The following is a 22,962-nucleotide window of genomic DNA, read 5'->3' as shown; positions in this document are numbered from 1 at the left end:
TAACTTGGGTCAAGCATTTCTGGTAGCGTTCCACAAGCTTCCCACAATAAGCTGGGTGAATTTTGGCCCATTCCTCCTAACAGAGCTGGTGTAACCGAGTCAGGTTTGTAGGCCTCCTTGCTCACACACGCTTTTTCTGTTCTACCCACACATTTTCTACAGGATTGAGGTCAGGGCTTTGTGATGCCACTCCAATACCTTGACTTTGTTGTCCTTAACTTGGGGTCATTGTCCATTTGGAAGACCCATTTGCGACCAAGCTTTAACTTCCCGACTGAAGTCTTGAGATGTTGCTTCAATATATTCACATAATTCTCCTGCCTCATTTTGTTAAGTGCACCAGTCCCTCCTGCAGCAAAGCACCCACACAACATGATGTTGCCACCCCCATGCTTCACGGTCGGGATGGTGTTCTTCAGCTTGCCAACCTCCCCCTTTTCTTCCAAACATAATGAAGGTCATTATGGCCAAACAGTTCTACTTTTGTTTCATCAGACCAGAGGACATTTCTCCATAAAGTACGATCTTTGTGCCCATGCGCAGTTGCAAACCATAGTCTGGCTTTTTTATGGCAGTTTTGGAGCAGTGGCTTCTTCCTTGCTGAGCAGCCTTTCAGGTTAAGTCGATATAGGACTTGTTTTACTGTCGATATCGATACTTTTGTACCCGTTTCCTCCAGCATCTTCAAAAGGTCCTTTGCTGTTGTTCTGGGATTCATTTGCACTTTTCGCACCAAAGTACGTTCATCTCTAGGAGACAGAATGCGTCTCTTTCCTGAGTGGTATGAAGGCTGCGTGGTCCCAAGGATGAACCAGACTTGTCGCCGTCTCCAATTATTTTTCTGAGGGCTTGGCTGAATTCTTTTGATTTTCCCATGATGTCAAGCAAAGAGGCACTGAGTTTGAAGGTAGGCCTTGAAATACATCCACAGGTACACCTCCAATTGATTCAAATGATGCCTATCAGAAGCTTCTAAAGCCATGACATTTTCTGGAGTTTTTCAAGCTGTTTAAAAAAGGCACAGTCAACTTAGTGTATGTACGCTTCTGACCCACTGGAATTGTGATAAAGTGTATTATAAGTGAAATAATCTGTCTGTAAACAATTGTTTGAAAAATGTCATGTACAAAGTAGCTGTCCTAACCGACTTGCCAAAACTATAGTTTGTTAACAAGAAATTTGTGGAGTGGTTGAAAAACGAGTTAATGACTCCAACCTATGTGTATGTAAACTTCCGACTTCAACTGTATATTCTACTCAATCCATAGGCTTCATTAATGCCATTCAGACTTGAAGTTGAGACAACAACTATGATAGCTGAGGTTCATAGATTGGTTTGAATATTAGTTCAGAGCCTAACGTTTTGGGTTCCATACACAGATCAGCTACATACTGTAGCTCGTTACACATCCATAGGCATACAGTTATTTTATCCTCCACTACACAATAAGCAAGTATAACAGAACTCATATGGCAGGCAAAAACCTGAGAAAAAAATCCAACCAGCAAGTGTGGAAATCTGAGGTTTGTAGTTTTTCAAGTGATTGCCTATCTAATACACAGTGTCTGTGGGGTCATTTTGCACTTCCTAAGGCTTCCACTAGATGTCAACAGTCTTTAGAATGTTGTTTCATGCTTCTACTGTGAATGGGGAGAGAATAAGAGCCATTGGAATCAGATGACTGAGAAAATGACATGAGCTCAATCGCGTGCCCTCACGTGAGAGTTAGGTGTGTTCCTTTTCATTTTCAGACAAAGGAATCGTCCAGTTGGGATATTATGGAAGATTTATGATAAAAACATCCTAAAGATTGATTCTATACATCGTTTGACATGTTTCTACGAACTGTAATTTAACGTTTTTGACTTTGTCTTAACTTACTGCGCGAGCACAGTGCATTTGGATTACTCCACTGAATGCAAACCAAATGTAGGTATTTGGACATAAAGATTAACTTTATCGAACATTTATTCTGGAACTGGGATTCCTGGGAGTGCATTCCGATGAAGATCAAAGGTAAGTGAATATTTATAATGTTATTTGTGACTTCTGTTGACTCCAAAATGGCGGGTATCTGTATGGCTTCGTTTTGTGTCTGATCGCTGTACTCAGATTATTGCAAAGTTTGCTTTCGCCGTAAAGCGTTTTTCAAATCTGACACCGGTTGCATTAAGGAGAAGTGTATCTATAATTCTTTGAATAACAGTTGAATATTTTATCAACGTTTATGATAAGTATTTTTGTAAATAGATGTGCTTATTCACTGGAAGTTTTGGGAGGCAAAACATTTCTGAACATTACACGCCAATGTAAAATGGGGTTTTTGGATATAAATATGAACTCTATCGAGCAAAACATACATGTATTGTGTAACATGAAGTCCTATGAGTGCCATCTGATGAAGATCAAAGGTTAGTGATTAATTTTAGCTATATTTCTGACGCCTCTCCTTGCTTGGAAAATGGCTGTGTGGTTTTTCTTGTCTAGGCGCTGTCCAAACATAAATGTAATGTTATGCTTTCGCAGTAAAGCCTTTTTGAAATCGGACAGTGTGGTTGGATTAACGAGAAGTGCATCTTTAAAATGGGATATAATAGTTGTATGTTTGAGAAATTTGAATTATGAGATTTGTTGTTTTGAATTTGGAACCCTGCTTTTTCACTGGCTGTTGGCGAGTGCGTCCCACATACCCCAGAGAGCTTGACTCGTTATGACTTTATAGCTACTTACATCTGCTTCCCCCGTAATGTTTTGTCAGCCATCTTCGTTGAAGAAAGCCACCAGGGATGGGCGGCTAGCGTCAAATTCGTCATTGGAACCACTCGATGGGATTGATCAAATAAAAACCTTGGGACCCAAATGCATAATGAGTGCTCTAACTCCCCCTTGCGGTGGTCTGGAGCAATGAAGCCGTGACGCTGGGTACCGCTAAGTCCCACGGTCTAAGCTCGCAACTTTTAACTTCTATGGGCTACGTGGGACGCTAGCGGGACACAGCCAGTGAAATATCAGGGCAGCAAATTCGAAAACAACAAAATGTCATAATTCAACTTTCTCAAACATACAACTATTTTACACCATTTTAAACATACACTTCTCCTTGATGTAACCACATTGTCCGATTTAAAAAAGGCTTTACAGCGAAAGCAAAACATTAGATTATGTTAGGAGAGTACAGACACAAATAATCACACAGCCATTTTCCAAACAAGCATATATGTCACATAAACCCAAACCACAGCTAAATGCAGCACTAACCTTTGATGATCTTCATCAGATGACACTCCTAGGACATTATGTTACACAATACATGTATATTTTGTTCGATAAAGTCCATATTTATATCCAAAAACAGCATTTTACATTGGCGCATGATATTCAGAAAATGTATTCCCACCAAAACGTCCAGTGAATGTGCACATCAATTTATAAAAATACTCATCATAAACGTTGACAAAATATATAACAATTATTTTAACAATTATAGATAGACTACCCCTGGATGCAACCGCTGTGTCAGATTTTAAAATAGGTTTACGGAGAAAGCACATTTTTCAATAATCTGAGTACATAGCTCAGCCATCACAGCGAGCTATACAGACACCCATCAAGTTCAGGGCAACCTAAACTCAGAATTAGTATTAGAAATATTGTCTTACCTTTGCTGATCTTCATCAGAATGCACTCCCAGGACTGCTACTTCCACAAGAAATGTTGTTTTTGTTCGAAATACTCCATATTTATGTCCAAATAACTCTGTTTTGTTCGTGCGTACAGATCACTTATCCAAAGGCATAACGCGCGAGCGCGGAACGAGAGACGAAAAGTCAAAATGTTCCATTACCGTACTTAGAAGCATGTCAAACGCTGTTTAAAATCAATCTTTATGGAATTTTTAACGTAAAATTGCGATAATATTCCAACCGGACAATAGCATATTCATTCAAGAAGAAAAAGGAACGGCGCGCTTGTGGAACCGAGCATATCCAATCCCTTTGTTGCCAAGCAGTACACTCAGTAGCTGAGCTCTAATACTCTGCCCAGTGACAGGAGAATGCTCAAACCACTTTCTGAAGGCTGTTGACAGCCAATGGAAGCCTTAGGAAGTGCAACGTCACCCCACAGACACTGTAATTTCGATAGAGACTCAAAAGAAGAACTACAATTCTCAGACTTTCCACTTCCTGCTTGGATCTTTCGTAGGTTTTTGCCTGCCATATGAGTTCTGTTATACTCACAGACACCATTCAAACCGTTTTAGAAACTTTAGAGTGTTTTCTATCCAAATATACTAATAATATGCATATTCTAGTTTCTGGGCCAGAGTAGTAACCTGTTTAAATTGGGTACGTTTTTCATCCGGCCGTGAAAATACTGCCCCCTACACCCCAACAGGTTAAAGGAGGAACCACTATCATTTGCTGGGGCGTGTTGCTCTGATCTGTGCTTCACAGAAAGATTTTTTTTTAAAGACATATGACCACTAACTTGGCACTCATTGGTTCATATGAAAAAGACAAACAATTAAAGGACTCACCTCATCAAGAATTTAAGATCCCATAAAATGCTGTAGGCAATAGTCTGAAATGGTAAGATGATTTAGTGAGAGTCTGGTTTCCCTTATGTATTTAATTAACTATAAATATTGGAAACAGAATATAGTATCATGAATGGCTTCATCTTCCGCTGGATTCAGCCCATATACAATTAAGAAAAACAAGTTTAGACTTACCTGTAAAGAAAGGATTCCAAATAACGCAAAGCAAGCATACTGGACAAAATTCCTACTGAGGATAAGGACACAGCCACCTGTTTGAAGGAGAGATGAACAATAAATGTTTTTTTTTATTTAATTAGGTAAATCAGTTAACCTCTATGGGCTAGGTGGGACGCTTGCGTGATATTCAAATACCTTAGAAATACTTCAATTTCTCAAACATATGACTATTTTACACCATTTTAAAGACAAGACTCGTTAATCTAACCACACTGTCCGATTTTAAAAAGGCTTTACAACGAAAGCAAAACATTAGATTATGTCAGCAGAGTACCCAGCCAGAAATAATCAGACACCCATTTTTCAAGCTAGCATATAATGTCACATAAACCCAAACCACAGCTAAATGCAGCACTAACCTTTGATGATCTTCATCAGATGACAATCCTAGGACATTATGTTATACAATACATGCATGTTTTGTTCAATCAAGTTCATATTTATATCAAAAAACAGCTTTTTACATTAGCATGTGACTAGCATGTGACTAGCATTCCCACCGAACACTTCCGGTGAATTTACTAAATTACTCACGATAAACGTTCACAAAAAACAATTATTTTAAGAATTATAGATACAGAACTCCTTTATGCACTCGCTATGTCCGATTTTAAAATAGCTTTTCGGTGAAAGCACATTTTGCAATATTCTGAGTAGATAGCCCGGCATCACAGGGCTAGCTATTTAGACACCCACCAAGTGTGGTACTCCCCAAACTCCGATTTACTATTAGAAAAGTTTGATTACCTTTGCTGTTCTTCGTCAGAATGCACTCCCAGGACTTCTACTTCAATAACAAATGTTGGTTTGGTTCAAAATAATCCATAGTTATATCCAAATAGCGGCGTTTTGTTCGTGCGTTCAAGACACTATCCGAAGGGTAAATAAGGGTGACGCACCCGACGCGTTTCGTGACCAAAAAAATTCTAAATATTCCATTACCGTACTTCGAAGCATGTCAACCGCTGTTTAAAATCAATTTTTATGCTATTTTTCTCAGAAAAAAAGCGATAATATTCCGACCGGGAGTCGTCGTTTTCGTTCAAAGAGAGAGAAAGTAAACATGGTGTCGGCTCGTGCACGCGCCTCCTGTCTCATTGTCCTCGGATCGACCACTTTCCAAATGCGCTAATGTTTTTCAGCCAGGGGCTGCAAAGACATCATTCAGCTTTTTCCCGCCTTCTGAGAGCCTATGGGAGCGTTAGAAAATGTCACGTTATGCCAGAGATCCCCTGTTTTGGTTAGAGATGATCAAGAAGGCCATGAAATGGTCAGAGAGAGCGCTTCCTGTTTGGAATCTTCTCAGGTTTTGGCCTGCCATATGAGTTCTGTTATACTCACAGACACCATTCAAACAGTTTTAGAAACTTTAGGGTGTTTTCTATCCAAATCAAACAATTATATGCATATTCTAGTTACTGGGCAGGAGTAGTAACCAGATTAAATCGGGTACGTTTTTTATCCGGCCGTGCAAATACTGCCCCCTATCCCCAACAGGTTAAGAACAAATTATTATTTACAATGATGGCCTATCCTGGGACAATTGGGTCCTCATCCCTCATCTGCTAGATAGTGATGGGGAACAAAATCGATACAGTAACGTATCAGGATATTATATCAATATTTGACTGATAGGTAGTGTTAGCAAGCGCTAGTCGGCTGTACCTGCGTCAAAACTCGGGTATTATTCATCCTTTAGCCTTTTCTCAATCTTTGTTTTAAAGTGAGCCAACATGTTTTCAGCACTTTTATTTCAATGACTGATCAAAACTTATTTTAACATGCTTTCTCATCTCTCTGCAGCAGACATATAGTGAGTAATATGTTTGGAACGTCAAATCACAATATCGAATCGCAATACGTATAGAATCGTGAGAATTGCAATACATATCGTCTCGGCACATAAGAATCGTAATAATTGTATCGTGATGTCCCTGGCAATTCACAGCCCTACTAGCAGTCTCCCCAGGCAATGCCAGAAACGGCACCACCATATTCACTACATAGTACACAACAAGCCTCTCACACCTGGCTGTCCTGGTAGGTTCAGTAGCTAACCTAGCTGCTCTAGAACATTTAGTAACTCACCAACACCAAGACTTTGTCATTTCAAGTGTTTCACAGCATGAATGCTTTAGACACTGTACTATGGGTATAAAGCTCAGAAAAATACTATGACTAATTGTTAGCCTCATGTAAAAATTTACCTAACACTAATTAACAGTTATATCTTATGCCTACTATAGATTCAAATAATCAGTCTCAGGCGCCAACCTCATGCTGTCGGGTGAGACGCATGACGCTCAGACTATTTTAGTAAATATCTTTAAGTGGAAGAATATTTTCAGCAGCTACCTTGATTTGTTTATACACTGAACAAAAATAAAATTTCCAAGACTTTACTGAGTTACAGTTCATAAGGAAATAAGTCAATTGAAATTCATTACGCCGTAATCTATGGATTACACATGACTGGGAATACAGATATGCATCTGTTGGTCACAGATACAGTACCTTATTAAAAAAAAAAGAAAGTAGGGCGTGGATCAGAAAACCAGTCAGTATCTGGTGTAACCATTTCCTTCGCATAGAGTTGATCAGGCTGTTGATCGTGGCCTGTTGTCCCACTCTTCAATGGCTGTGCGAAGTTGCTGGAACACGCTGTCATACATGTCGATCCAGAGCACACCAAACATGCTCAATGGTTGACATGTCGGGTAAGTATGCAGGCCATGGAAGAACCGGGACATTTTCAGCATCTAGGAATTGTGTACAGAGCCTTGCGACATGGGGCCTTGCATTATCATGCTGAAACATCAGGTGATGGCGGTGGATCAAATGGCACAATGGGCCTCAGGATCTCATCACGGTATCTCCGTGCATTCAAATTGCGATCGATAAAATGCAACTGTGTTCATTGTCCGTAGCTTATGCCTGCCCATACCATAACACCACCATAGGGCACTCTGTTTACAACATTGACATCAGCAAACTGCTAGTCCACCCGACGCCAAACAAAAGGCTAGTCCACCCGACACCATGCAACCTGCTTGGTACAGTTCATCTGTAAAACCACACCTCTACAGCGTGCCAGTGGCCATCGAAGATGAGCATTTTCCCACAGAAGTCGGTTATAATGCCAAACCGCAGTCAAGTCAAGACCATGGTGAAGACGACGAGCATGCAGATGAGCTTCCTTAGATGGTTTCTGACAGTTTGTGCAGAAATGATTCGGTTGTGCATACTCGGTTTCATCAGCTGTCCGGGTGGTAGGTCTCAGACGATCCCGCAGGTGAAAAACCAGATGGAGGTTCTGGGCTGGCGTGATTACACGTGGTCTGCAGTTGAGGCCGGTTGGCCGTACTGCTAAATTCTCAAAACTGACATAGAGAAATGAACATTCAATTCTCTGGCAACAGCTCTGGAGGACATTCCTGCTGTCAGCATGGTCCCTCAAAACTTGAGACGGTTCATTCGGAAAGTATTCAGACCTCGACTTTTACCACATTGCAATTTAACAGACTTGTTCTAAAATTGATTAAATGATAGTCCACCCCATCTACACACAATACCCCATAATGACAAAGCAAAACAGGTTTAGAAATTTTTGCAAGTTTATAAAAAAAACGACTGAAATATAAAATGTATTCACGCTTTACTAAGTACTTTGTTGAAGCACCTTTGGCAGCGATTACAGCCTCGAGTCTTCTTGGGTATGACGCTACAAGCATGGCGCACCTGTATTTGGGGAGTTTCTCCCATTCTTCTCTGCAGATCCTCTCCAGCTCTGTCAGGTTGGATGGGGAGCGTCACTGCACAGCTTTTTTCAGGTCTCTCCAGAGATGTTCGATCAGGTTCAAGTCCGGGCTCTGGCTGGGCCACTCAAGGACATTCAGAGACTTGTTCTGAAGCCACTCCTGCATTGTGTTGGCTGTGTGTTTAGGGTCTTTGTCCTGTTGGAAGGTGAACCTTGATACCAGTCTGAGGTCCTGAGCACGTTTTCATCAAGGCTCCCTCTGTACTTTGCGCCGTTCATCTTTCTCACGATCCTCGAATAGTCTCCCAGTCCCCGCCGTTGAAAAACATCCATAGCATGATGCTGCCACCAACATGCTTAAACGTAGGGATGATGCCAGGTTTACTCCGATGTGACGCTTTGCATTCAGGCCAAAGAGATCAATCTTGGTTTCATCAGACCAGAGAACCTTGTTTATCATGGTCAGAGTCCTTTAGGTGCCTTTTGGCAAACTCCAAGAGGACTGTCATGTGCCTTTTACTGAGGCACGGCTTCCGCTTGGCCACTCAACCAAAAAAGCCTGATTGGTGGAGTGCTGATGAGATGGTTGTCCTTCTGGAAGATTCTCCTACCTCCACAGAAGAACTCTGGGGCTCTGTCAGAGCAACCATCGGGTTCTTGGTAACCTCCCTGACCAAGGCCCATCTCCCCCAATTGCACAGTTTGGCCAGGAGGCCAGCTCTAGGAAGAGTCTTGGTGGTTCAAAACGTATTCTACTTAAGAATGATGGAGGTCCCTGTGTTCTTGGGGACCTTCAATGCTGCAGACATGTTTAGGTACCATTCCCCAAATCTGTGCCTTGACACAATCCTGTCGTCTCGGAGCTCTACAGACAATTCATTCGACCTCATGGCTTGGTTTTTGCTCTGACATGCACTGTCAACTGTGGGACCTTGCATACAGTTACAAGAAAAAGTATGTGAACCCTTTGGAAATACCTGTATTTCTGCATAAATTGGTCATACAATTTGATCTGATCTTCATCTAGGTCACAATAGACAAACAGTCTGCTTAAAACTAATACCACATATTGACGTTTTCATGTCTTTATTGAACACACCGTGTAAACATTCACAGTGCAGGGTGGAAAAAGTATGTGAACCCTTATTTAATAACTGGTTGACACTCCTTTGGCAGCAATAACCTCAACCAAACGTTTTCTGTAGTTGCAGATCATTCCTCTTTATAAAACTGTTTCAGTTCAGCAATATTCTTGGGATGTCTGGTGTGAACTGCTCGAGGTCATGCCACAGCATCTAAATCAGGTTGAGGTCAGGACTCTGACTGGGCCACTCCAGATGGCGTATTTTCTTCTGTTGAAACCATTCCATTGTTGATTTACTTCTGTGTTTTGGGTTGTTGTCCTATTGCATCACCCAACTTCTGTTGAGCTTCAATTGGCGGACAGATAAAGACATTTTTCAGAATGTAAGGCTAAGTTTGGGAATTCATTTTTTTCCATCGATGATACCCCCAAACCATGATGCTCCCTCCACCATACTTTACAGTTGGGATGAGTTTTTGATGGTGTGCTGTGCCTTTTTTTCTCTCCACAGTGTTGTGTGTTCCTTCCAAACAACTCAACTGTAGTTTCATCTGTCCACAGAATATTGAGCCAGTTGCGCTGTGGAACATCCCGGTGCACTACTGCAAACCTCAGACGAGCAGCAATTTTTTTTTGGACAGCAGTGGCTTCTTCCGTGGTGTTCTCCCATGAACACCATTCTTGTTTAGTGTTTTACGTATCGTGGACACGTCAGAGATGTTAGCATATTCCAGAGATTTCTGTAACTCTTCAGCTGACACGCTAGGATTCGTCTTATCCTCCTTGAGCAATCTGCGCTGTGCTCTTGCAATCATCTTTGCAGGACGGCCACTCCTAGGGAGCGTAGCAACAGTGCTGAAATTTCTCCATTTATAGACAATTTGTCTTACCGTGGACTGATTAACATCAAGGCTTTGAGATACTTTTGTGACCCTTCCCAGCTTTATGCAAGTCAACAATTCTTAATCTTCTGAGATCTCTTTTGTTCGAGGCATGGTTCACATCAGGCAATGCTTCTTGTGAATGGCAAACAAACTTGTGAGTGTTATTTATAGGGCAATGTAACTAACCAACATCTCCAATCTCATCTCATTGACTGGACTCCAGGTTAGCTGACTCCTGACTCCAATTAGCTTTTGGAGAAGTCATTAACCTAGGAGATTACATACTCAACGCTGTGCGTTACAGGGAAGACGTCCTCCTCCCTCATGTGGTACCCACCCTGCAGTCTCATCCTGACATGACCCTCCAGCATGACAATGCCACCAGCCATACTGGTCTTTCTGTGCATGATTTCCTGCAAGATAGGAATGTTAGTGTTCTGCCATGGCCAGCAAAGAGCCCGGATCTCAATCCCATTGAGCACGTCTGGGACCTGATGGATCGGAGGGTGAGGGCTAGGGACATTCCCATCCAGAAATGTCCGGGAACTTGCAGGTGCCTTGGTGGAAGAGTGGGGTAACATCTCACAGCAAGAACTGGAAAATCTGGTGCAATCCATGAGGAGATGCACTGCAGTACCTAATGCAGCTGGTGGCCACACCAGATGTTACTTTTGACCCCCCCCTTTGTTCAGGGACACATTATTCCATTTCTGTTAGTCACATGTCTGTGTAACTTGTTCAGTTTGTGTCTCAGTTGATGAATCTTATGTTTATACAAATATTTACACATTACGTTTGCAGAAAATAAACACACAGTTGACAGTGAGAGGCCATTTCTTTATTTGCTGAGTTAAAATACAGTTGAAGTCAGAAGTTTACAAACACCTTAGCCAAATACATTTAAACTCAGTTTCACAATTCCTGACATTTATTCCTAGTAAAAATTCCCCGTCTTAGGTCAGTTAGGATCACCACTTTATTTTAAGACTGAAATGACAGAACAAGAGTAGATATAATTATTTCAGGTTTTATTGCTTTCATCACATTCCCAGTGGGTCAGAAGTTGACATACACTCAATTAGTATTTGGTAGCAGTGCCTTTAAAAATTGTTTAACTTGAGTCAAGAATTGTGTAGCCTTCCACAAGCTTCCCACAATAAGTTGGGTGAATTTTGGCCCATTCCTCCTGACAGAGCTGGTGTCACAGAGTAAGGTTTGTAGGCCTCCTTTCTCACACACGCTTTATCAGTTCTGCCCACACATTTTCTATGGGATTGAGGTTAAGGCTTTGTGATGGCCACTCCAATACCTTGACTTTGTTGTCCTTAAGCCATTTTGCCACAACTTTGGAAGTATGCTTGGGGTCATTGTCCATTTGGAAAACCCATTTGCGACCAAGCTTTAACTTCTTGACCGATGTGCTGAAATGTTGCTTCAATATATCCACATGATTTTCCTTCCTCATGTATGCATTCACTACTGTAAGTCGCTCTGATAAGAGCGTCTGCTAAATGACTAGAATGTAAATGTAAAAAAATGATGCCATCTATTTTATGAAGTGCACCAGTCCCTCCTGCAGCAAAGCACCCCCACAACATGATGCTGTCACCCCCGTGCTTCACGGTTGGGATGGTGTTCTTCAGCTTGCCAGCCTACCCCTTTTTCCTCCAAACATAACGATGGTCATTATGGCCAAACAGTTCTACTTTTGTTTCATCAGACCAGAGGAGATTTCTTCAAAAAGTACAATCTTTGTCCCCATGTGCAGTTGCAAACCGTTGTCTGGCTTTTTTTAATGGCGGTTTTGGAGCAGTGGCTTCTTCCTTGCCGAGTGGCCTTTCAGGTTATATCGATATAGGACTCGTTTTACTGTGGATATAGATACTTTTGTACCTGTTTCCTCCAGCATCTTCACAAGGTCCTTTGCTGTTGTTCTGGGATTGATTTGCACTTTTCCCACCAAAAAACGTTCATCTCTTGGAGACAGAACGCGTCCCCTTCCTGAGCGGTATGACGGCTGCGTGGTACCTTCAGGTGTTTATACTTGCTTACTATTGTTTGTACAGATGAACGTGGTACCTTCAGGTGTTTGTAAATTGCTTCCAGGATGAACCAGACTTGGAGGTCTACACTCTCTCTCCCCCCCCCCCAGGTCTTTGCTGATTTTTTTTGGGATTTTCCCATGATGTGTGTAACCGAGTCAGGTTTGTAGGCCTCCTTGCTTGCACACGCTTTATCAGTTCTGCCCACACATTTTCTATGGGATTGAGGTCAGGGCTTTGTGATGGCCACTCCAATACCTTGACAAAGGGGCACTGAGTTTGAAGGTAGGCCTTGAAATACATCCACAGCTACACCTCCAATTGACTCAAATGATGTCAATTAGCCTATCAGAAGCTTCTAAAGCCATGAAATAATTTTCTGGAATTTTCCAAGCTGTTTAAAGGCACAGTGAATTTAGTGTATGTAAACTTCTGACCCACTGTAATTGTGTATCAGTGAATTATAAGTGAAATAATAAGTCTGTAAACAATTGCTGGAAAATTACTTGTGTCATGCACAAAGTAGATGTCCAAACCGACTTGCCAAAACTATAGTTTGTTAACAACACATTTTTGGAGTGGTTGAAAAACGAGTTTTAATGACTCCAACCTAAGTGTATGTAAACTTCAGACTTCAACTGTAGATCCATGACTACATGGAACTCTATTCCACATCAGGTAACTGATGCACGCAGTAGAATCATATTTTAAAAACACAGGTAAAAATACACCTTATGAAACAACGGGACTGTAGAGACAAATGGGTAAAGACCCATGCAATTCTGGGATCTTCTTTTTTAGCTCATGAAACATGTTACCTACCAACTAGTGATGCACCGATATGACATTTTTGGCCGATACCGATATCGAATGTTTTCCTTGACAAAAAATTCCTGCGGCCTTTTAAGCATTCTAGTTCAGTTTATTTATTTCACTGTGTACAGCCTTATCTATGGATTGTGGCTCAATGACATGGGTTATCAGTCTGCTCAGTGACACCCAGAGAACATTAGCATCATAGCTCAGACTCTGAAATAACTGAATTGAGCCACATTTATTTGCAACCGATGTGTATTGAACACTATTCGAGGAAAAACAATACTGTGTGGATGTTTAGGAGCCTGATAACTCTGAGGACGCTGGGAAAAAATATATTGGGTATTGAGTAGACTGTTACCCCATTTCATTGATCCCCAATCCTTAGGTAAAGCTGTACAGTGCAATATGAATGTCAATACACTCAATAGGCTGACTGGGGAGGTGATTTCACACAAGTCACAGTCCCGCGATAAGAGCTACAATGCTAATATTTGCATAAACTCTCCACAGTTGTGTTCCCGTGGGTGTCACAGAGTAGACTGAAACCCCATTTCATTGCTTCACATTCCAACCTTGTTTAACAATATCTAGTCTAAATATGGCATGATTCCACCAATTGTAACCTTCTGCATCACTTTAAAAGAGGTACTTTTATTTTGAAGGCAAACTCCCCTATTGTGCCTAGCTTCACAACACACAACCCTGTCAGGTCGAGCCTCACTAGCCAGATGAAGCTACCTGGCTGCTTATAACGTTAGCTTTGGGCAACAGGGTTAATTAACTGGCTAGCTATTTAATTTTCATTAACTGAACTTTCAATAGGCGAACAACTAGTGGCTACCAAGCTAATACTTACTCACAAGGATTACTAAATCATTGCTAAGAATAGTGGAAATGACTGCAGTTTCTACTGGTCATTGTTTTCAGGCTGGTTGTATTGGTGCTACTAGGTACCAAGCTAAAGCTAGCTAGCTACCCCAGAACTTGCGGTCAAACAAATAATGCTTCATTACCTACGCGGTATTGTAAACACATTGTTCGTGGCCAATGTTTGCAGACTTTTTTTTTTTTACAGCTTTGACAGTGCTACTGATAGTAGTGGTGGCGCTTGGCTTGCATGTGCAAATTCAGAAGACAACATTCTATAATAGAATGGTGTTATTTGACGTGTCAAATTAAAAGCTTCATTAACGCATCAAAGTGTTATTGGCAAATAGTGTTATTTGACGTGCATCTTTTTTGACACGCAAAGACCCAAACGGTGTTCCATAGTATGTCGTGAAGCTAATAGCAGTGATGCTATTAATGTGTAACTCTGGTATTGGCAACATCTGAACAATAGCGCACGTGGTAACGTTAGTGTGTACCGGTGCTCGACCAGTCGTGAAAGCCAACATCACCCACGACAAAACGGTTGATTGTCAATGGCAATGAATTCCATTATCTTGCCATTAATGGATTTCGCCTTTGAGTTGTCTCGCCGAAATATTCTTACTCTTTCAAATTAGTGCTCGATCCACACAGCAGACATTGTGGGCGAGGTTAGGAATGCTGTGTTGTGTAGTGCAAATTTTATGTGGCGTCATTAGGTCATGTACCTACGTTATATAGGTATGCACGTAAGCTTTGACATTGGTTTTAGACATCGGCCGATACTGATGTTCGCATTTTTAGCTAATATCGGCCTATTCCGATATGTTCACAGATATATTTTGCATCCCTAGTACCAACACTTTACATGTTGCAATATATATATATATATATATATATATATATATATATATATATATGCACACACTTTGTCCCATCTTCACGGTTCATCTTGGGTTAATTCAAACCAGGAATCTGTACAGCCATATATCCAATATAGTTTATGGAATCAATTGAACAAATGCAAATAAGACTGCTATATACACCTATTTCAAACCCAGTAAGGAAAATAGTACTGTCATAAGGAAATAAGGAATAATAATAATAATAAATAAGGAAAATAGTACTGTCAAATACATTACTGTATTTTGCTTTACAGCAGAGATGCTGTATTAAGCTGGCAACTCTGGTGCCAGTATAATGCTGTAAATGTACAGGGAAAAGCTTTACAGTGCAACTGCTCTAGTAGGTTCAGTAACAGGTTCAAGTAACTCACCTAGCTGTCCTAGCAGGTTCAGTAACACAAAGCAGGCGGCCAGAAAGTAGCCACAGCTCCAGGTGGCCTCAATGTAATCCCGCTGCTCATTCCACTGGAACCACATGCGGATGCCGTCCTCCAGGAAGGTGCTGATCAGACACAGGCGCGCCACGTGAGGAAGGTATTGTTTGGTCACTCTCAGGAACTGCCAGAAAAGAGGAAGTGGTTGGTTAAATGGTTACAGTCAGAGAGAGTAGCTCAGTCACAACACATGCAGTTGCAGGTTTGAGGTTAAGTTTTCCCTAGGTACAGATCTAGGATCCCTCCCTCAATCCAAACCTTAACCATGAGTGGGGAAAATGCTAAAATGACCCAAGATCAGTATCTAAGTTCAACTATTGTAGTCATTAGTGGCGTTTCAGGCAGGTCGTCTTCTGTCCAGTCACAAGTGTTGAATGTCTCAGGTTAATATGACATCTTCTGAGATGCGTTGGCATAGTAACAGACAACCTGGAACGCCCCCAGCATTGCCACTGGTTGGAGCAAGGAGAAGATGATTTGCTTACCGGGTATGTATTCTTATAAGCAGATTTACGAACTAGTCGGTTGTGTCTACAGGGGAACGGTGAAGGGAGGGAGCACTGTTGCAGTAGGGCTTGTACTGTCCCTCTGATGTTAGGCTATAAGCTTGGATATATCAGTACACTAGAAAGTAGGCTAATAGTAGTGATGGGGCAGGGTGGGGGGGGGGTGGAGGAAAATCGATAGTTACATATCGAAGTTAGGGTTGCAAAGGATCGTAAACTTTCTGGTAAATTTCCATGGGAATTTCAGCCCGTGAATTTGGGGAATTTTGCTTAACCTGTTAGGGCTAGGAGGCAGCATTTGCACGTCTGGATAAAAAAATGTACCCGATTTAATCTGGTTACTAATCCTACCCAGTAACTAGAATATGCATATACTTATTATATATGGATAGAAAACACTCTAAAGTTTCTAAAACTGTTTGAATGGTGTCTGTGAGTGTAACAGAACTCATTTGGCAGGCAAAACCCTGAGACATTTTCTGACAGGAAGTGGATACCTGATGTGTTGTATTACCTTTAAACCTATCCCATTGAAAAACACAGGGGCTGAGGAATATTTTGGCACTTCCTATTGCTTCCACTAGATGTCACCAGCCTTTACAAAGTGTTTTGAGTCTTCTGGAGGGAGATCTGACCGAACAAGAGCCATGGAACGATGATGTCCCATTAGACACCTGGCGCGCGAGTTCATGTTGGGTACCCTCGTTCCAATACGTTATAAAAGAGTATGCATTCGTCCACCTTGAATATTATTCATGTTCTGGTTAAAAAAGGCCCTAATGATTTATGCTATACAACGTTTGACATGTTTGAACGAACGTAAATATATTTTTTCCCCTCGTTCATGACGAGAAGTCCGGCTGGCTTAGATCATGTGCTAACAAGACGGAGATTTTTGGACATAAATGATGAGCTTTTTTGAACAAAACTACATTCGTTATGGACCTGTGATACCTGGAAGTGACATCTGATGAAGAGAATCAAAGGTAATGGATTATTTACATAGTATTTTCGATTTTAGATCTCCCCAACATGACGTCTAGTCTGTATCGCAACGCGTATTTTTCTGGGCGCAGTGCTCAGATTATTGCAAAGTGTGATTTCCCAGTAAGGTTATTTTTAAATCTGGCAAGTTGATTGCGTTCAAGAGATGTAAATCTATAATTCTTTAAATGACAATATAATATTTTACCAATGTTTTCTAATTTTAATTATTTAATTTGTGACGCTGACTTGACTGCCGGTTATTGGAGGGAAACGATTTCCTCAACATCAATGCCATAGTAAAACGCTGTTTTTGGATATAAATATGAACTTGATAGAACTAAAAATGCATGCATTGTCTAACATAATGTCCTAGGAGTGTCATCTGATGGAGATTGTAAAAGGTTAGTGCATCATTTTAGCTGGTTTTATGGTTTTGGTGACCCTGTCTTTGACTTGACAAAACATTACACACAACTCTTGTAAATGTACTGTCCTAACATACTCTAAATTTATGCTTTCGCCGTAAAACCTTTTTGAAATCGTAAAACGTGGTTAGATTAAGGAGATGTTTATCTTTCAAAGGGTGTAAAATAGTTGTATGTTTGAAAAATTTGAATTTTGACATTTATTTGGATTCAAATTTGCCGCTCTTGAAATGCACCTGCTGTTGATGGAGTGCACCACGGGTGGCACGCTAGCGTCCCACCTAGCCCATAGAGGTTAAAATAAGTGTTCATTCAGTATTGTTGTAATTGTCATTATTACAAATAAATAAAAATTGGCCGATTAATCGGTATCGGCTTTTTTGGGTCCTCCAATAATCGGTATCGGCGTTGAAAAATCATAATTGGTCGACCTCTAGTAAAGTCTACTCAACAGGGTTTGGGTCAAATCCATTGTGATTACAGTCAATTCAGAAAGTAAACCCAATTCCAAATTGTCCTCATTAAAGAGAATTTAAATATTAGTGTGCTTTCCGATTTGTCTGGAATTGGAAATGACCCCAACCCTGATACTCATACCCGTCAGTAGGCAGAATTTAATGTATGATTTAACTATAACTTCTGTTCTTGTGCCAGTTTCATTGATGTACAAAATTGTATGCATTACAGCTTAGATTTTGCCATTGAAAGTGCTACCTTTCAATCTACCCTTCTAAGCTAAATTATAAACAAATTCATAGATTTGTTTGTCTACCTGTTGTCCGGATGTTCAACAAAGCTGACCAAAAAGATACCGCGTCTGGCCCGCAAGGATATTCATGCTGAGAACCTGCTGTCAGACCAGGCGTGATTACTGCAGGTACATAGTACTTTTATAAAAACAATCTCAAAATGTTTATCCACTTTGACTCTGCACTAACTCTTACGCACCCAGATAAAAAAAGGCGACATGGCCGATGGTGCTGCCAATACTGCTATCACCACCAATGTACAGAGCTGGGAGGAAGAATGTCCACTCAACCATCTTTGAGGCCAAGCACACCTGATTCAACTTGTCATATAATCATCAAGCCTTCAATGAGCTGAATGAGATGTATATGTCCAGGACTACAACAAACATGTGTACTGTTGGGGGTACTCAAGGACCAGGGTTGGGAAACACTGCTCTAATAGACAGGTTGGAACCAACATGGCTGAATACCTCTGGCGGGTGGCAAAGAAACCCGACCCCTCTGGAGGTGCAGTTGTAAATCTCATAGGCTGACCACACCGCTCGCTTCGCATGCGCGTTGCAAAATAAATGTAGAAATCCATGTTATTCAATTATTGCACCCACACAGCTCGCGCGCGCCAACAAGGGTCTACGTTGCCAAGGGCTTAAATAGAAGGCATTCCTATTTCCTACCTGTCCCATCTCCTCATTGGTTTATAGAAACAGGTACCCACGTGCCATCTCCTCATTGGTTATACCCACATGGGTGATTGAAAGACGAACTGTTTTGCCGGTCATAATACTATGAAAGTTTAGATGCCAATCACCATATAAGTTCAATGACGAAAAAACCTGGAAGGAGGAGAGACGACTAGAAACGATTCGGTTGACCGTTTTATGTGTGGATTAATTGTCGGAGTAGAGGACCTTGTGCATTTCAGGTAAAATAACTTATATCCCAGGACAAATTAGCTAGCAACAGCATGCTAGCTAAATAGGACAAATTAGATAGCAAATGCAAGCTAACTAGCTAAATTGCCATACATTTAATGCTTTCCGACCTGTCCCCAAATTAATGTAATTGGTTCAGAGTTTGTTTTGATATTTTAACCTGCGGGTCGTGATCGCGTTTGGTGTAGGGGGACAACATATATTTATGCACGATGGCGCACGCGCGCAGCAGGTTTGGGTTCCGTGTCAGACTGGTGCTAAAGTATGCACCGTACAGACACGAGGGAGACAAGGGGATAGTGTTCTGGTTGGGAAGCACACCATCCTGTGTAGACAGAGGAGACTGGCAGTACTGCAGTTTAACTGACACGGAGTCCAGAAGACACCCCCAGAGAAGTCAATTTTCAAAAGTAGGCACCGGATAGACACAATGGAGTGGAGGATGGCCACTAAAATAAGTTGATGCTGCTGTTCTTGTTTGGTTGGGTTCATTTTGTAATATAATCTCCTCCCCCACAGTTAATCATTTATTTGACTTAGAAGCTGTATTTATTTATTTATTGATGTGATTTTTTTTATGGTTGAACAAAATAAATGTTCAACAGTTATTGTGAATGGAACCCTAGGATAATTTGGCTATTTTAAATAGGCAATTTCATTTTTGTCAATAATCTCACCATTGTCATAGTAGCTGGATATTGTGATAGTGGTGTAAAGTACTATACATATGGACTGATTTATAGGCGGTGTCAGAGGAAAGCCCATAAATTTGTCAGACTCCAGAGACCCTAGTTATGGACTGTTTTCTCTGCTACCGCACGGCAAGCGGTACCGGAGCGCCACGTCTAGGACCAAAAGGCTCCTCAACAGCTTATACCCCCAAGCCATTAGACTGCTGAACAATTCATTACAATCGCCACCGGACAATTTACATTGACACCCCCCCTCCCTTTTGTACACTGCTGCTACTCGCTGTTTGTTTGTTACATATGCATAGTCACGTCGCCCCCACCTACATGTACAGATTACCTCAACTAGCCTGTGCCCCCTGTATATAGCCTCGTTATTGTGTTACTTTTTTATTTTAGCTTGCTTGGTCAAGAAGAAATTATTTAACTGCACTGTTGGTTAAGGGCTTGTAAGTAAGCATTTCACGGTAAAGTCTACACTTGTTGTATTCGGCGCATGTGGCAAATAAAGTTTCATTTGCAGTGTACATTGCTGCTATGAGATAAATGAGTACAGCATTACACGAGTAATATTGGCAGGTCATAAAAGGATCTTATTTTGGTTGGATATGAGTTATAAGGAAGTCAGAAATAGGATGTCTTATTCAGGTTGGATTCTGATTGCATATCAATGTTTTTTTAGACATCATATTGACAAATCTGACAGTCATACTACCTCGGGTATGTGTAAGTGAAGTGGGTTCATAAAAACTTAAGTATCCATCTTAGAAATATTTCACATACAAACGTTATATGTCCAATCTCAAAATCAAATAAGATAAACAAAAATAACATTGTCTCTGTGGTAGAATGTTTCTTTTGATTGGCGTTTTTCTTAAACGTATTTAAATCCCATCAGGTAGCCTGATTTCAGATTTCCATGTGAACAGGATTATAATATTTCTTGCAAAGCATGTAAACGTTTTAAACAAACTATAATATTAATCTGACTATCCATGGTACTGTGTTTACGGCAAACAGCCCGAGGTAGACAATTCATAGACGCTAACTGATTTAGCGGTCCACCGCTTACCTGTTGATGATAGTATATTCTGACTGGGGGAGTTTTGTTAAGAGCCCGACACTAGTCTAAACATGAACATATTGCATGCGGTACGTTTTTGGAAACATAAGGAACGTATCTTTCATTTAAGCTTAAAGATTTTCTAAAACTAATGGGTAAACTACGACACACCTTTATATGGTTTGTGTTCCCACACGGCCATATCTCCATGTTTACATTGCTTGTTTCCAAAAGACTGGTGGAAGACATAGGCGGCCACGTGCTAATCAGCCATATAGCTTGCGCTGAACACCTGTGTGTAAGCATAACTGCTACAGTAACTATATATGTTTTTATTACAACAATTCTGTCAAGGGCAAATCAGCATATGTTTCGAAAACAATGATTGTTGACGTTTCTAAGAGTATAAACACAGCGTCGGAAATGTACCAAATGCGTAAGAATGTAACCGCTGAAACTCATACATATGGAGGAGCAAAAGTGTTTTCGAAAGCTAAACCAGAGGTACCCACTACTGCAACTGTTTCGGCTTCATGACTGTACGATTGAAGAATAACTCAAACGGGAAGGGACTACACCATCATTGTTCATTCATTTACATTAACTTTTTTATCCACATTCTAGTTTCGCTATCATGAAAAAGTGAGAAGACTCCCTCCCCCTTATTCAATGATGACTCCGGTCTGGTTCTGCTGTGGCCGCGAGGGCCTTGTCGGTGCACTGCTTACCTGGTCCGCCACGTCCTCCGCATTGCTCATCAGATCATTCTGCCCCATGTCACGCTCTGAGTCTGGTACTGCTGGTGCCACTGCAGTTTCCTAAATTTCTAACTGACAAAAATCTGACCTGTCGCCTTGGGTTCTTTCAGACGCTAGCTCCTCTTCATCGAAGAAGTGCAAGCGCTACCTCCGCCCCATAACACAGCTCCCTCTGTAGGCAGTAATTGCCATAGCGTGCCACGTATACTGAACCAAGGGGCTAGTGTTCCGGTTGGGAAGCACGCCATCCAATGTAGACCGAGGAGACTGGCGGTACTACAGTTTAACTGATGCGGAGCCCAGAAGACGCCCCCCAAAGAGAAGTCAAATTTCAAAATTATTTAAAAATAAACTTTCATCATCACCTTTGTCTTCGAGGCCAATTTTTTTCCATCAGTCACAGCCGAAGTTTTATATTTTACATTTTATATTCATGCTGTTAGGGCTCCTGAGTGGCACAGTGGTCTAAGGCACTGCATCTCAGTTATAACAGTCCCTGGTTCAAATCCAGGCTGTATCACATCTGGCTGTGATTGGGAGTCCCATAGGTTAGTGCACAATTGGCCCAGCATCGCCAGGGTAGGCTGTCATTGTAAATAAAAATGTGTGTTTAACTGACTTGCCTAGTTAAATAAAGGTAAAATGTGTCACATGCGCACACAGAAGGAAAAACTCTTTAATCACTCATGCAATCTCCTCTGGTGTTATAATGGAAAGTGGGATCCATTGGACGTCCCTACCCTAAACTCTAAGTTAACTAACCTTAAGCCTAACCAGTGGTGAACCGTCTTCCAGGGCAGGTGGGGCATTGAATTGAACCTGTTTAGCTAAAAACAAGAATTTGAATTATTATTATATATATATTTTTGATGTGCCTGTTTTGCATGTTATTTTGGCATTAATATGTGTCACATATCAGTTTGCAAACAATGTAAAAAAAAAAAATTAAAAAAAAACTATAATAATTGAGGTTAATTGAGCCCTGTTGGGGCTCGGGGGCAGTATTGAGACATTTTGAAAAAAATATGTGCCCATTTTTAACTGCCTCCTACACCAACTCAGAAGCTAGGATATGCATATTATTAACACATTCGGATAGAAAACACTCTGAATTTTCTAAAACAGTTTCAATGGTGTCTGTAAGTATAACAAAACTCATATTGCAGGCAAAAACCTGTGAAAAATAGATCCAAAAAAATGTGAATTTTGTGACTGTACTATTTAGTGTCATTGTTTTATAGATACCATAATGAGAAAGGATTCATTTCGCAACACCTACG

The 22,962-nt window shown here is 41.0% G+C and overlaps 1 protein-coding gene across 1 annotated transcript in view; it reads right to left on the bottom strand.

Annotated features, from left to right (window-relative positions):
- Window positions 1-21,897, bottom strand: part of surf4l (surfeit 4, like) — a 29,195-nt gene extending 7,298 nt beyond the window's left edge. The window contains exons 1-4 of the mRNA XM_014174788.2: window positions 21,653-21,897; window positions 15,511-15,697; window positions 4,734-4,810; window positions 4,539-4,582 (exon numbers count right to left, since the gene is read on the bottom strand). Of these exons, the coding sequence (XP_014030263.1) occupies window positions 4,539-4,582; window positions 4,734-4,810; window positions 15,511-15,697; window positions 21,653-21,700 (356 nt within the window). The 5' untranslated portion in view covers window positions 21,701-21,897. The remainder of the gene's footprint in view (window positions 1-4,538; window positions 4,583-4,733; window positions 4,811-15,510; window positions 15,698-21,652) is intronic.
- Between the last annotated feature and the right edge of the window lie 1,065 nt (window positions 21,898-22,962).

This window comes from Salmo salar, chromosome ssa26 (assembly GCF_905237065.1).
Source record: "Salmo salar chromosome ssa26, Ssal_v3.1, whole genome shotgun sequence".
Lineage (NCBI taxonomy): Eukaryota > Metazoa > Chordata > Actinopteri > Salmoniformes > Salmonidae > Salmo > Salmo salar.
Note: the sequence above shows the minus strand (reverse complement) of the source record. Positions and strands in the feature narration are given on the sequence as shown.